Source organism: Hemiscyllium ocellatum, chromosome 1 (genome assembly GCF_020745735.1).
Source record: "Hemiscyllium ocellatum isolate sHemOce1 chromosome 1, sHemOce1.pat.X.cur, whole genome shotgun sequence".
Classification (NCBI taxonomy): domain Eukaryota; kingdom Metazoa; phylum Chordata; class Chondrichthyes; order Orectolobiformes; family Hemiscylliidae; genus Hemiscyllium; species Hemiscyllium ocellatum.
Genome location: NC_083401.1, coordinates 15739293 through 15751575, shown reverse-complemented (window position 1 = coordinate 15751575; position 12283 = coordinate 15739293). Strand labels below are relative to the sequence as shown.

Below are 12283 nucleotides of genomic sequence, written 5' to 3'. Positions count from 1 at the left end.
TGAACCCTGTGTGTAAGTAAAAGGTAAAGTCAAAGTCACCATAGTCTCACCAGGACTGTGCGGCTGCTCTCCAATCAGACAACTGGTGGCGCTTTAATGTGTGGGTTATTATACCTCAGGTGGGGATGGGGGGAGAAATGTTGAGAAGGAGAATCCTTCGTGGTAGCCTCAGCCTATGGAGAAACTGAATTCTTCATGTTGCCATCCCTCTACACCACAAACCATCCCTCTAACCAACCCTCAGTAGCTAACCTCACAGTTGATGTATCACCCTTGCAACATGATTTCAATATAGTTTAGATAGCTTTAGAATTTTAGTATTGCTCAATACTTTTTGGAGTACTTAACAAGTACTTTCTGAAATATTTACAGGTGTATCTGACTCTGACTCTGAATCAGAATCTGAATCTGAAGAGAATCACCAGCTGAAATCTCCTGTGAAGAAGGAACTTAAACTTGCAATGTCCCCCAGCGCACAGCACCCTGTTAAGGTATGGAGCAGAGGAAAACTTAATATTTGTGGGGAACCGCACTCAATGATGCAATGCTGGATTGATTATTTTAAACCTGTGGGTGAAAGATCTGAACTTCAGTGTGTATAAGCACAGTTGTATCACACGTGAACCCTGGTGTGGTGGTGTAGTGTTTTGAGGGGCCACTTCCTGTAAGGGATAAACAGAGGTATTGAGCTTCACTTTAATTCCAGGATTGTTCATGTATCTCCATTTATAAAAATGCAATTTCCCTGAATAATGTAGTACTAAAGAAAGCTGTAGGATGAATTGCATCAGTGCTTTGGAAAGGGCTCTTTTTTGGTAAGTTTCATTCCTTTTCAAACCTTTAATAAATTTTGCTACAATTATTTATCCAGAGGTTTGCTACCTTGACTCTGATGAAGAGGTTGATTTATCAAGAACTGGGGAGGTGATGACCTAATGGTTTCATTGCTGGGCTGTTAATCCAAAGGCCCAGATAATGTTCTTGTCACTTAGTCATTTACTATCACTTCATAGAATCCCAGCAGTGTGGAAACGGGCCATTCAGCCCAACTGGTCCACACTGACCCTCTAAAGAGCATCCCACCCAGACCCATGCACTTTATTTACTTTAGCTAATCCACCTAGCCTGCACATCCCTGAGCATTGTGGGCAATTTAACTTGGCCAATCCACCTAACCTTTGGGAGGAAATTGGAGTACCCAACGGAAGTCCATGCAGACGCTGGGAGAATGTGCAAACTCCACAGAATCACCTGAGGCTGGAATCGAACCTGGGTCCCTGGTGCTGTGAGGTAGCAGTGATAACCACTGAGCCACTGTGCTGTGGTGAAAAGTGTTTAAGTCACCATACCATGATGACTACATTAATAACAGAAGGCATAGATAAGGAGGAAAAAAATTAAGACCAAATTCCACCTTTAGTTCAATTCCTGGTTCAGGAAAAGACCAGGGAAGGCAATGACCTAGTGGTATAATCGCTAGACTATTAATCCAGAAACCCAGGTAATGTTCTGGAGACCAATTTTTTTTTTTTAAATATAAAAAAAACTGCAGTGTCTACTGATCACCACAAATCCATTGCCGATTGTCAGAAAAAGCCCATCAAGTTTATTAATGATTAATGTCTTGTAAGGGAGGAGACTGCCAGCCTTACCTGGTCTGGCCTATATGTGACTCCGTACCCTCAGCAATGTGGTTGACTCTTAACTGTCTCTGGACAATGTGTTGGTCTAGCCAGCCACACCCTCATCCCACGAATGTCTGAAAGGAAAATAGAAGATTTGGAGGGGTTTTGACAGGATAAATATTGAGATGTCTCCAATAATTGGGTAACCTCAAACACGGGGGCAGAGCTATGGAATAAGGGGTCACTGATTTAAAATTGACATGTGTAAAAATTTCTCCCAGAGTGAATGTGTGGAATTCTCTGCACCAGAGAATTGTGGACACTAGATCACTTATCATATTTAAAGAAGTAGTGAATAGATTTTGGAAGTAGCAGAGAGTTGAGAACTATGCAGAGATAGCATGAGAGGAGTTAAGTTCTGGGGTATATTGAATGGTGGTTTGACAGGCTGAGTGACCTACTCCTACTCCTTTCTCTTACATTCTTGTGTTCTATCGAATACACTGATTTTAATCCATCTGTCATTGATGCCCATGCTGTCAGCTGCTTAGGTCTTGACCTCCAGAATTCCCTCTTAAAACCTAGTTGCCTCCTCTTCTCTTTCCTCCTTTTAAGTTTTCTTTAAATCTTTAGCTTTAGGAACATAGGAACAGGAATAGGCCAATCAGTCTCATGAAGGAGACAGTGAGGTCTGCAGATGATTGAGATCAGAGTTGTGTGTGTTGCTGGAAAAACACAGCAGGTCAGACAGCATCGAGGAGCAGGAGAATCGACGTTTCGGGCAAGACCCCTTCATCAGGGGTTATGCCCTTCCTGATGAAGGGCTCTTGCCCGGCACATCGATTCTCCTGCTCCTTAGATGCTGTCTGACCTGCTGTGTTTTTCCAGCAACACGCTCTCTCAATTCTGATCTCCAGCATCTGCAGTCCTCACTTTCCACTATTCAGTAAGACCGTGGGTGATCTATGACCTAACTTTATATTCCTTAGTGTTTTGTTAAACAAAGGTATTATCTATTTCCAATCTAAAACTAATAACTGATCCAGCATTAACTGCCATTATGGAAGAGAGGGCCATACTTCTACCACCCTTTGCATGTAGAAGTGCTTCCAAGCATATCTCCTGTATGGTCTGGCCCTAATTCTCAGGCTATACTCCTGAATTCTGGAGTCTCCAACTGTCAAAATACTTTATCTACCGTGTCTTTTCCTATTAATATAATGAAGACTTTAATCAGATCAATCCTTAGCCTTCTAAATTCTAGAGAAAGCAAGCTTAATTTGTATCATCTCCCCTTCTATTGTAAATCCTGAAGTCCAGATATCGTTGTTGTAAACCTATACTGGACACTGCATGGCCAATATATTCTTCCTAAGATGTTTGTTTGATCAACTTTTTGATCACCCATCCTAAAATCTATAGCAAAGTGTAAAACTTTGCTTTATAATGCTGCTGCAGCATCTTGGGTCATTGTAATGTCTGAAAGATGCTCGATTTTGCAAGCTGTTGTCTCCTACATTACTATTTTTAATCTTGAGTAATTCCTTCTATTCCTTTCTTCCTTGTGGATCTATCTTTATAGATTATCTATTTCGCTTGCTTCAACAACTATCTGCGTTTTCCTACACTGAGTTTGACTCCTTGCAAGTTTTCTGACTATCTGTCCAGTCTCTTCATAACTCTAACAGGTCACTTTGCGGTCTTTTTGAGAGAATAGATCCCCAGCCTGCACCGTGTTTGTGTTCAGATATAATCTATTATACAATTAATTGTTCCTGAGGCTGCTGACGACTCTAATTAAACCTACCAAACTCTTCAGTACTATGGGTTTAGGCATCTTCCAGTTAACAGGTTCATCATTCTTCGGTACTGTTGCCAGCTCTGATCATATTTTCTGTTTATAGAAAAAGCTAAAACTAGAAAAGTCAGTAAAAGATAAGGTGATGAATGATAAAGTTGAAAATGAAGATGACGATGAAGATGACGATGCTGATGATGAAGATGAAGATGATGATGATGATGACGATGAAGATGAGTAAGTTTCCCCATTTTTTTCAGAGACATTGAATTAATTACATTTATGGTTCTGGAGATACAAGTACATTACAAGAGGAAAGTTCTTCTGTGTATAGTCATGTAGTCTGGCCAATATATTATTTCATGCGTGAACACGGGTAGCATTCAATAACAGTACAATGAATGCACAGAAGCTGATCAGATGTTTTGAATAGTTTTACAGATGTAATAATATATGCAGAGAAGTGTCATGAGCTGGAATCTAATTGAACGTTCACTGGTTTGGAAATTGACAGCTGGTGTGAGTATCGAACATTTGAAGGAGTCTGACCAGCCTTCATAACCAATACAAAGTGGAGTATTGTTTATATTTAGAATGTTAGATGCTCAGGGCTAAATCATAGGCTTGAATCAAATGCAGTGGTTCATCTAACTTCATATAGGTGAAAAAGATAAGCAATTTACAATTCCTTCTGACCCCCGAGATCCCGTTATAGCTTGGAAGTAGTTTCTTATGTCTACTATTTCTATGACTGTAGTTGTGTAATGTGTCTACAAACCTTACAGTTATATGATGCCTGGAAGTTGCAAGGAATGAGGGTGTGATTTAATTATGATGTCATAATAAAGTATTTTTTAAAAATTGGCAAGACTATTCAATTTGATGCAAATTAATGTTGCAATGCTGTTTAATTATTAAATGAGCAATAGTTATTGAGAGTACCGATCATAGTTGTTCAGTAAAATAGGTGAATGGCACTGTTGGCTGTCCCTCAATTTAAGGTCAATGTAGAGTGAGGGTCGTGGGTTTCTGCCACAGATCTTCATGTGTCTGAGCAGTCTGATTCTCCAACTTTGTGTGCATGGGGCAGGACGTCCCATGAAATTGGATGACCTGGAGTGCAGGGTTTCCCTCCTTGAATATTACCATTTCAGCAAACCACAGGGAGGCACAGTTGCTCAGTGGTTAGCGCTGCAGCCCACCCGGGTTCAATTCCTGCCTCGGGCGACTGTCTGTCTGTGTGAAGTTAACACATTTGTTCAGTGTCTGCATGAGTTTCCTCTGGGTGCTTTTGTTTCCTCCCACAATCCAAAGATATGAAGGTCAGGTGAATTGGCCATGCTAAATTGCCCATAGTGTTAGGTGCATTCGTCAGGGGTAAATATAGGGTAGCTGAATGGGTCTGAGTGGGTTACTCTTCAGAGGGGTCAATGTGGACTTGTTGACTTGATGGGAATACGGGTGTTCCCATACTGTAGTGAATCTAATCACAACTATGGCACACCAGGGTTGGGTTTTCCATTGAATTCCATGGTTTCGATAAGTTGGTAGAGAATGACCTAGAGCAGGAGAAAATACTAAGAATTTCAATTTGAAAGCCATATGCATGCATGCTGTAACAGCAAGGATGTAGATGGCTACATTTTGTTTTAAATGGGTACAAAGGGCCAGTTGATGTATTTTTAAAGGTCCAACTCAACACCACAAACTTTATTTTGACCTGCAAATGTAAAGTGCTATGGATGATGTTTATCAGCTATGAAAAAATAGAAAATGCAGGACGCTTTCAGCAGGTCAGGCTGTTTACGTTGAGAGAAAATAGTTAATTTTTTGATTCTGGGGTAGTGTGTCAAACTTGAAACATCTGTTTCTCTTCCCACGTGATGTGTGACCTGCCAAGTCCTGACATGTTCTATTATGTCCTTTTTTCAGTAGTACTGGAACCCTTAATTGCAATAGGTATTGTGCATCACTTACTAAAGGTTTCCCCAACTTTTATACCTGATATTCTAGGGAGGAAGATGAAGAGGAGGAGGATGAAGATGAAGATGATGATGACGACGATGAGGAGGAGGATGACGATGAGGAGGAGGAGGAAGAGCTTGTGAAGACTCCTCTGAAAACATCCATTAAAGTGAGTTAATGTTGCTCTTATCTCACAACATCAAAAATAGAAACCAAAGTAGGTCATACAGCCATTTGTGCCTCCTTTCAGTACAATTTATGGCTGGTCTTCCTACTCAGTAACCTGTTTCTGCTTTTGCCTTGAACCCATTGATCCCTTTTAGCCCTATGACCTATATCTCTCTCCTTGAAAATGTTCAATGTTTTGGCCTGAACTGGTTTCTGTGGCAGTTAATTCCACAGGTTCACTATTCTCTTGGAAGAAATTTCACCACAACTCCGTGCTGAATAGATCATTTATTTAATAAATGTAACTAATACCTGTCCTTCAATTTATGAGGGAAAGGAAATGATTGAGACTTGCAGTCAAGCATAATGATGTAGCTGGATTTGAACATGCACCTCACGTATATGAGAGGATGTGACTTTTTCGGGTTGGTGCAAAGAAAGGCTCAGGGCGAGTGTCAAACTCAAGTGGTACTCTCACATTTTTTCCCAACCCCTCAACAGAGTGGAATTTATTAAAATTTGGTACAAGTAAATGGTGTTTGCTGTAGTTCGGTAGTCCAGAGACTAAGAGGCATAATGTTTTTGAAAAATGTAATTAGGAGCAGGATGGTAAGTTGGAAATAAAGCAGCTTTCCAGCCAATTGCTAATGGAGTTATGGATTATGTTGCCTAGTCTATATTAAGCCTTTGAAGGTGAACATATTGAAACAGTACTTGGCAACTTCATAAATCAAATGACTGAGTACAAAGGTGGATAATTTATCATGAACTGTTACGGACCTCCAGTTAGGTTACAGGTAATGTATTGCACCCAGTTCTGATCTCCACGCTGTAGGAATGGTGCGAGCGTACTTGGGAATGCAAAGTGTTCTTGAAGATTGATTTCAAGAATGTGGGATTTTAGCTCCAGTGTTAAACAGAAGAAGATGGCATTGTACTTCTTGGAACAAAGGAGATTTGATAGAAATGTTACAGATTAAAGGCAACGTCCTGGTAAGATCACTAACAAGTAATCTATGGGATCATGGGTTCAAATCCCAGTGCAGCAACTGGTGATTTTAAATTCCATTAATAAGTTTTTGAAATTACTGAGACTGCTATTCATTTTATTTTAAAAGTCCTGTTCTGTTCATTTGTGTCCCATCTGCTGTGTAGATGATTCAGAGTTCACAGCAATGTACTTGAGTCTTATCCATTCTCTGAAGTGGCCCAGCAAGCTACTCCATTCAAGGGAGGATGGGCCACAAATATGGGTGAAGCATGTGATTCTTGAACGAATATTTGAAAATGTTCTGTTAGGTTTAGGCAATTTCTTACAATTAGTTGACTGGAGCAACTGAGACTTGGCTGGGAAGGATTGGAAGCTGAATATTTCTGGTTAGAAGGTATCCCGATAAGATAGAGAGGGGGAATGGAAAGGGAGGGAGGAGGTTTGCAATACCAATCAAAGAATTAATTATAACAGTGAGGAAAGATGATATCTTGGAAGGATCATCAAATTTGGCCATATAGAAGTAAAAAAAAGTATGGCAATCACACCATTGTGTGTATAACATGCACTCGCAGACTATCATGGAGAGCTAGAGGATCAAACATATAATCAAATTTCAGAGGTTTAAAGTAATAGATTTTAATTACCCAAATAATGCCTGGGACAGTGTGCGTAGAGAGGGAACAAATTTCTAAATTTGAGCCATAGAAAGGGAGGGGCAGTTCCAGGCTTAATATTCTGAATTGAGCCCAGATGGTTTGGAGTAAAAGTTGTACTAGGGCTGTGAGGAAGACTTGTTTTAATGAATGAAACTTGGTGCTGGATGTCGAAATTGGTTCAAAATTGCTTGGAAATGAACTTGCAGGGTAATAGGAATAGAGTGAAAATTGGGACTGACCGGATTGGTCTGCAGAGACCTGATAGGCCAAGTGGCCATCTTCTGTATTGTAATTATTCCATGATTAATCTTCCCAGCTCCAAGATGGGAGTAGAATCTAATTAGGTAGGTTTTTATAGCTTTATCTGGTGCTGTGGCTCTCAGACATACACCAATATGAATGATATGCAATCAAATCACCAAAAACAGGAAAATATAAAGATTCGGTGGATGGATTTCAGAGTTCCTCAGGATCCTCTCTCCAACCAAAGTGGTCATTTATGATTAAGTGTCTGTGACACTTCGGGGCGGTTGTGGCTTAGGTAAAGATTTTGTATAAAATGAGGTTGTTCCTTAGTTTTTAGGAGGAAAAGTGAAATTTGCATATTTAACCAATGATTTTATTTATACTAGAAGGAAACAACTAATTGGCTGTCACTGGGTTTAGTGTGACCATAGTTTTCAGTACACTGGCTTACACCATGCTGCCACTAGGTTGTGCAGTATGACTGAAACCACAAATTGTGTGACTGCAAGATGATCTGTAAGTCTGTGACGTCTTAAGTTCTCTGCAAAGCCATTTCAGGGGATTTGACTTGCAGGAATCTGTTTGAATTTGTCCAGTCCATGTCCCTTGAAAATTTGCAAAGTCTTCCTGTTTTCTATCCTTTATCTTTCTTTTAGTAACTGCTTTAGACTTTGTAGCAGGTGTACTTTCTTGGACATGTAGGTAAGGGCAATCAGGTTGTTATTAAAGGAGAGAAGTAATTGGGTGCACTATGCAACAATGTCAAAAAGGTGTGCACTTGGTAATGTATTCTGCACTTGGTCACTTAATATGCCTTATAGCTGTGTGAGCAAAAGTCTCACCTCTTGATTCAGAAATTAGTGCAGATCAAGCCCAACTCTAAGCTTTAGCCAGACTGATGCCACGTTGCAGCACTGAGATTGCTGAACAATCTGAGATTTTGGCTGTTGCTGTTTAGAAAAATCCTTCCACCGTTTCAGATCTCATAAAAGATCTCATGGAAATAATTTTGAATTATCCTGCAATGCGAGATAATTTGGTTATCACATTTTTGACTGGGACAGTGTTGGGCATACGATCGCAATCATGTTTCACGTGGCAGAACAGTGACTGCACTCCAATAGTATTTCATGGACTGTCGAACACTTTGGGAGGTCCTGAAGTTCCAAAAGAAACCATACGAGGACAAGTTTTGCCCTTTTTTTATTGATTAGGAAGTAGTTGCAGAGCATGTTTTGCTAGCTCTCCAACTCTCCTAATCCTGACACCCATTCTACTCCTTTAATGGAAAAAAAGTGACTGAATGAGCTAACACATTTTTGTTTCTGTTTATAATTGTGTAAATGTCTGTTTGTGTAATCTTCCCTATCATTTCACTCTTCCATCAACCATAACCTGCCCTCCATCCTGTGGGGAAATGGCTAGTCTGTACTGTATACAATCACCTTGCCATTGGCCTGTTCTGTTCTGTCATTTCCATCCTCTTTCTTCACGGAGGCAATAAGTGTTGAGGCATGATACAGATTGAACAGATACTAGCCTGGTGTTCTTTGTTTCTCTGGAAATAGACCTCATTGCTTGGTGATTATTTTTATATAAGTAGAGTTTTTGGGAAGTGCTTTGATGGTCTGTTCTCCTTAGCGGGTGGAAGTTAAGGATGAGAAACTCACTGCTGCAGGGAATTAACCACATGCTGATCCCTGATGAAGAGGATCAGGTAGAGGGAACAGAGAGCAAGTGCTATGATCTGCAAGTCTAAAAAGAGGTGGTCCATAACTCCGGGAGCTCAAAGGAGGAGGGCGTTTTTAAAAATGTCCATGAGATAGAGAAATGCAGTTAATTTAGTGCCGACTTCAACAGTAGGAAAATGGTACGTTTTATCAAGGGAAAAATATTAGAATAACTTGCTAGAGTTCAGTTCGGTGAACAGAAGATACTATAAATCAAGTAAGGAATGTGATGGAACACTCCACGCTTGCTTGGATGAATACAGCTCCCACAACATTGAAACTCAACATAATCCAGAATGAAGCAGCCTGTTTGTTTAGAACCCAATCCACCATCTTCAACCATTTACTTCCTTCTGTACTAAAGCACAAAGACAGCAATATGTTCTATCTACAAGATGCACTGCAACAAACCAACAAGACAAATCAGAATACTGGAGGAACTCTGCAGATCTGGCAGCATCTATGGAGAGAGAAGCAGAGTTGATGTTTTGAGCCTAAAGACTCTTCTGACTTCAAGCACTGACTCTTTCTTCATCTATCCACATGCTGTCAGACATGCTAAGTTTTTCCACAATTTTGTTTGTTTCAGATTTTCAGCTTCCACTTAGTTTGCTTCAGTTTCAGTGATTAAATGACCGAGCCTCCTCCAAAACCACTTTCCAAACTCTCCACAACTACCATTTGGACGAGTAAGGACAGCAGATGCGCAGGAATGCCACTACCTGCAAGTTCTACTCGAAGTCACTCTCCAGCCCAAGTTGGAACTATATTGGCATTCTTTTACAGATAGTGGATTAAAGCCTTGGAATATCCCAGACATTAATGAGTTAGCCTGCACTGTAGAGAAAGGCAGTACACTGCTTCCTTGTCATGGGCAATAAATACTGACTTTCCCTGAGAAAGAGGTCAGGATTTCCATCCTCTGATTGCTATCCTGAAAGTCACTGCTGTAAAACATACTTCTGTCAGCACTGGGTTAGGTTCAACTGTGATGCCTTCCAAAGGAGAAACAGTAGAACAGTACCTATTATTCAAGGTCAATGTTGTGATGTCAATATTGTCCAAAATATACAAGCTGTTGCTTCACTTTTTTTTTTGGATAGTTAACAGCGGTTACTTGGCCCAAGTATTCATAGTTGGTTTCTATCCATCTGTTAGTCAGCACTTTGAGAAGATGACAAAAATGAGCAGAACAGGGGCAGAAAAGAGAGAGCTAGCCTTGAGTGGTCACAATTAAGTCACTTGTTTTAGAATCTTGTATAAGACCTTACATTTAAATTAAACTCCAGGGACTTGAGTAAATCTACACTGACACTTCCAATACAATATTGAGGGAATGTGTCACAGATGAGGTTTAAGTAGAGGAACCGCTTGACCCTGGTTTGTCTTGTGCCCCCTTAGGTGCAAAGGATGTCATGACATTATATGGGGAAAAAAGAAGCTAGAGACATTGACCAGGTTGCTGGCACAATGTTGCATCAAATTGTAAAGTAATGGTGTCAAATTGCAGTGCACAAATTCTATCATTTCTTAGGACATTGACTGCATGATATTGAGAATGTATTGAGGTTGTGAATGGTGCAGCATAAATGCAAATTATTATGTTCTTCCTTTTATGCATTCTAAATTAACAAAGCTAAATCAAATTTAAGTTAAAATATTATCAACTTGATTCAAGCAAAAAAAAGTGTGAAGTAAAAAGTACATAGTAAAGAAATAGTTATTAGAGTATGTGAAGAAAAAAGCTAATAGCATGTCCTGCAGAGTCTAAATTGTATGTTTCAATCATCTTAACTTGAGACAAACTCTCAACCTGTTGAAATATGTGGTTTTGAATTTAATCATATGGGCCCAGCTTTGTAATCTCTCCTTTGCTTTCAGTCAGTAATTCCTCAGTAGTTCTCCATGCCAAGAAAAAAAAGGGTCTAGCTGAACAAAGGATGTTTTCTTTTCCTCCTCTCCAGCTGATGACATGGCTACATTCACTTCCAACTGGTGCTTTTGTTGGCCTCTCTGTGCACCTGGGCTTTTTATTTTCAACTCAGGAGATTAACACACAAATGTGGCAGAAAGAAAGGGAAAAAAAAAGGTGCTCTGTGCTGCAGCAGAGCCAACCTTAGATCAAAGCGCTCCATGCGACCCCTCTTATTTATTTGTGTGCAGGATTCCGACTTTTGGGCGAGTGGGGGGATAAGGAAGGGAAACAGAAGCTGCAAACATAAGCGTTACGCTTATTCATTATATAATCACCCTGGATGTTTCTGGAATCGTGTTTCAGCCTGAGAACTGGGGTCACTGTGAAGCTTCAGTAGAATGGAGAAGCTTAAGAGAGATGAGCAATAAGCTTTTCTCACCTCTCTTCTTGACACAATAACAGTCGGTGTTCGTCTGAACTTTCCTACCTTGCTGCTCCTTGGCCCCAAAGACATTAACCCACAGACACTTCCTGACTCACTTAGTTGAGGTGGGCCTTCCCTACTCAAGTCTAATTCAGGTGTTGGACTCAGCTCACTCAGAGGCTTGAGAACATAATCAAAACCAACACTCTAGTGCAGTACCATGGGAGTATTGCACTGTTGGAATGTGTTGCTTTTCAGAGTTGATATTAAGCCGGGGTTCTGTTTGCCCCCTCAGGTAGTCGTATGTATTCCACAGCACTATTCAAAGAGAAGGGAAGTCTCCTGATGCCTATTCAACCAATAAAGGAGTCAGAGCTGTACAGCATGGAAACAGACCCTTCAGTCCAACTCGGCCATGCCTACCAGATGTCCTGAATTAAAATAGTCCCATTTTCCAGCATTTGGCCCATATCCCTGTAAACCCTTTTCTGTTCATGTACCCATCCAAATGCTTTTTAAATGTTGTAATTGTACCAGCCTCCTCCAATTCTTCTGGCAGGTCATTCCATCCACGCACCACACTCTCTGGGTGAAAACATTGCCTCTCAAGTGCCCCTTAAATCCTTCCCCTCTCACCTTAAACCTATGCCGTCTAATTTTGGACTCCCCTACCCTAGGAAAAAGATCTTGTCTGTTTACTGTATCCATGCTCCGCATGATTTTATAAACCTCTTTCAAGTCACCCCTCAGCCTCCAATGCTC

At 40.4% G+C, this 12283-nt stretch overlaps 1 protein-coding gene across 1 annotated transcript in view; it reads left to right on the top strand.

Moving 5' to 3' along the window:
- The window catches only part of npm1b (nucleophosmin 1b), a 116853-nt gene that overhangs the window by 39054 nt on the left and 65516 nt on the right, over window positions 1–12283 (top strand). The window contains exons 5-7 of the mRNA XM_060828174.1: window positions 373–491; window positions 3530–3660; window positions 5437–5557. Coding sequence (XP_060684157.1) covers window positions 373–491; window positions 3530–3660; window positions 5437–5557 — 371 coding nt within the window. The remainder of the gene's footprint in view (window positions 1–372; window positions 492–3529; window positions 3661–5436; window positions 5558–12283) is intronic.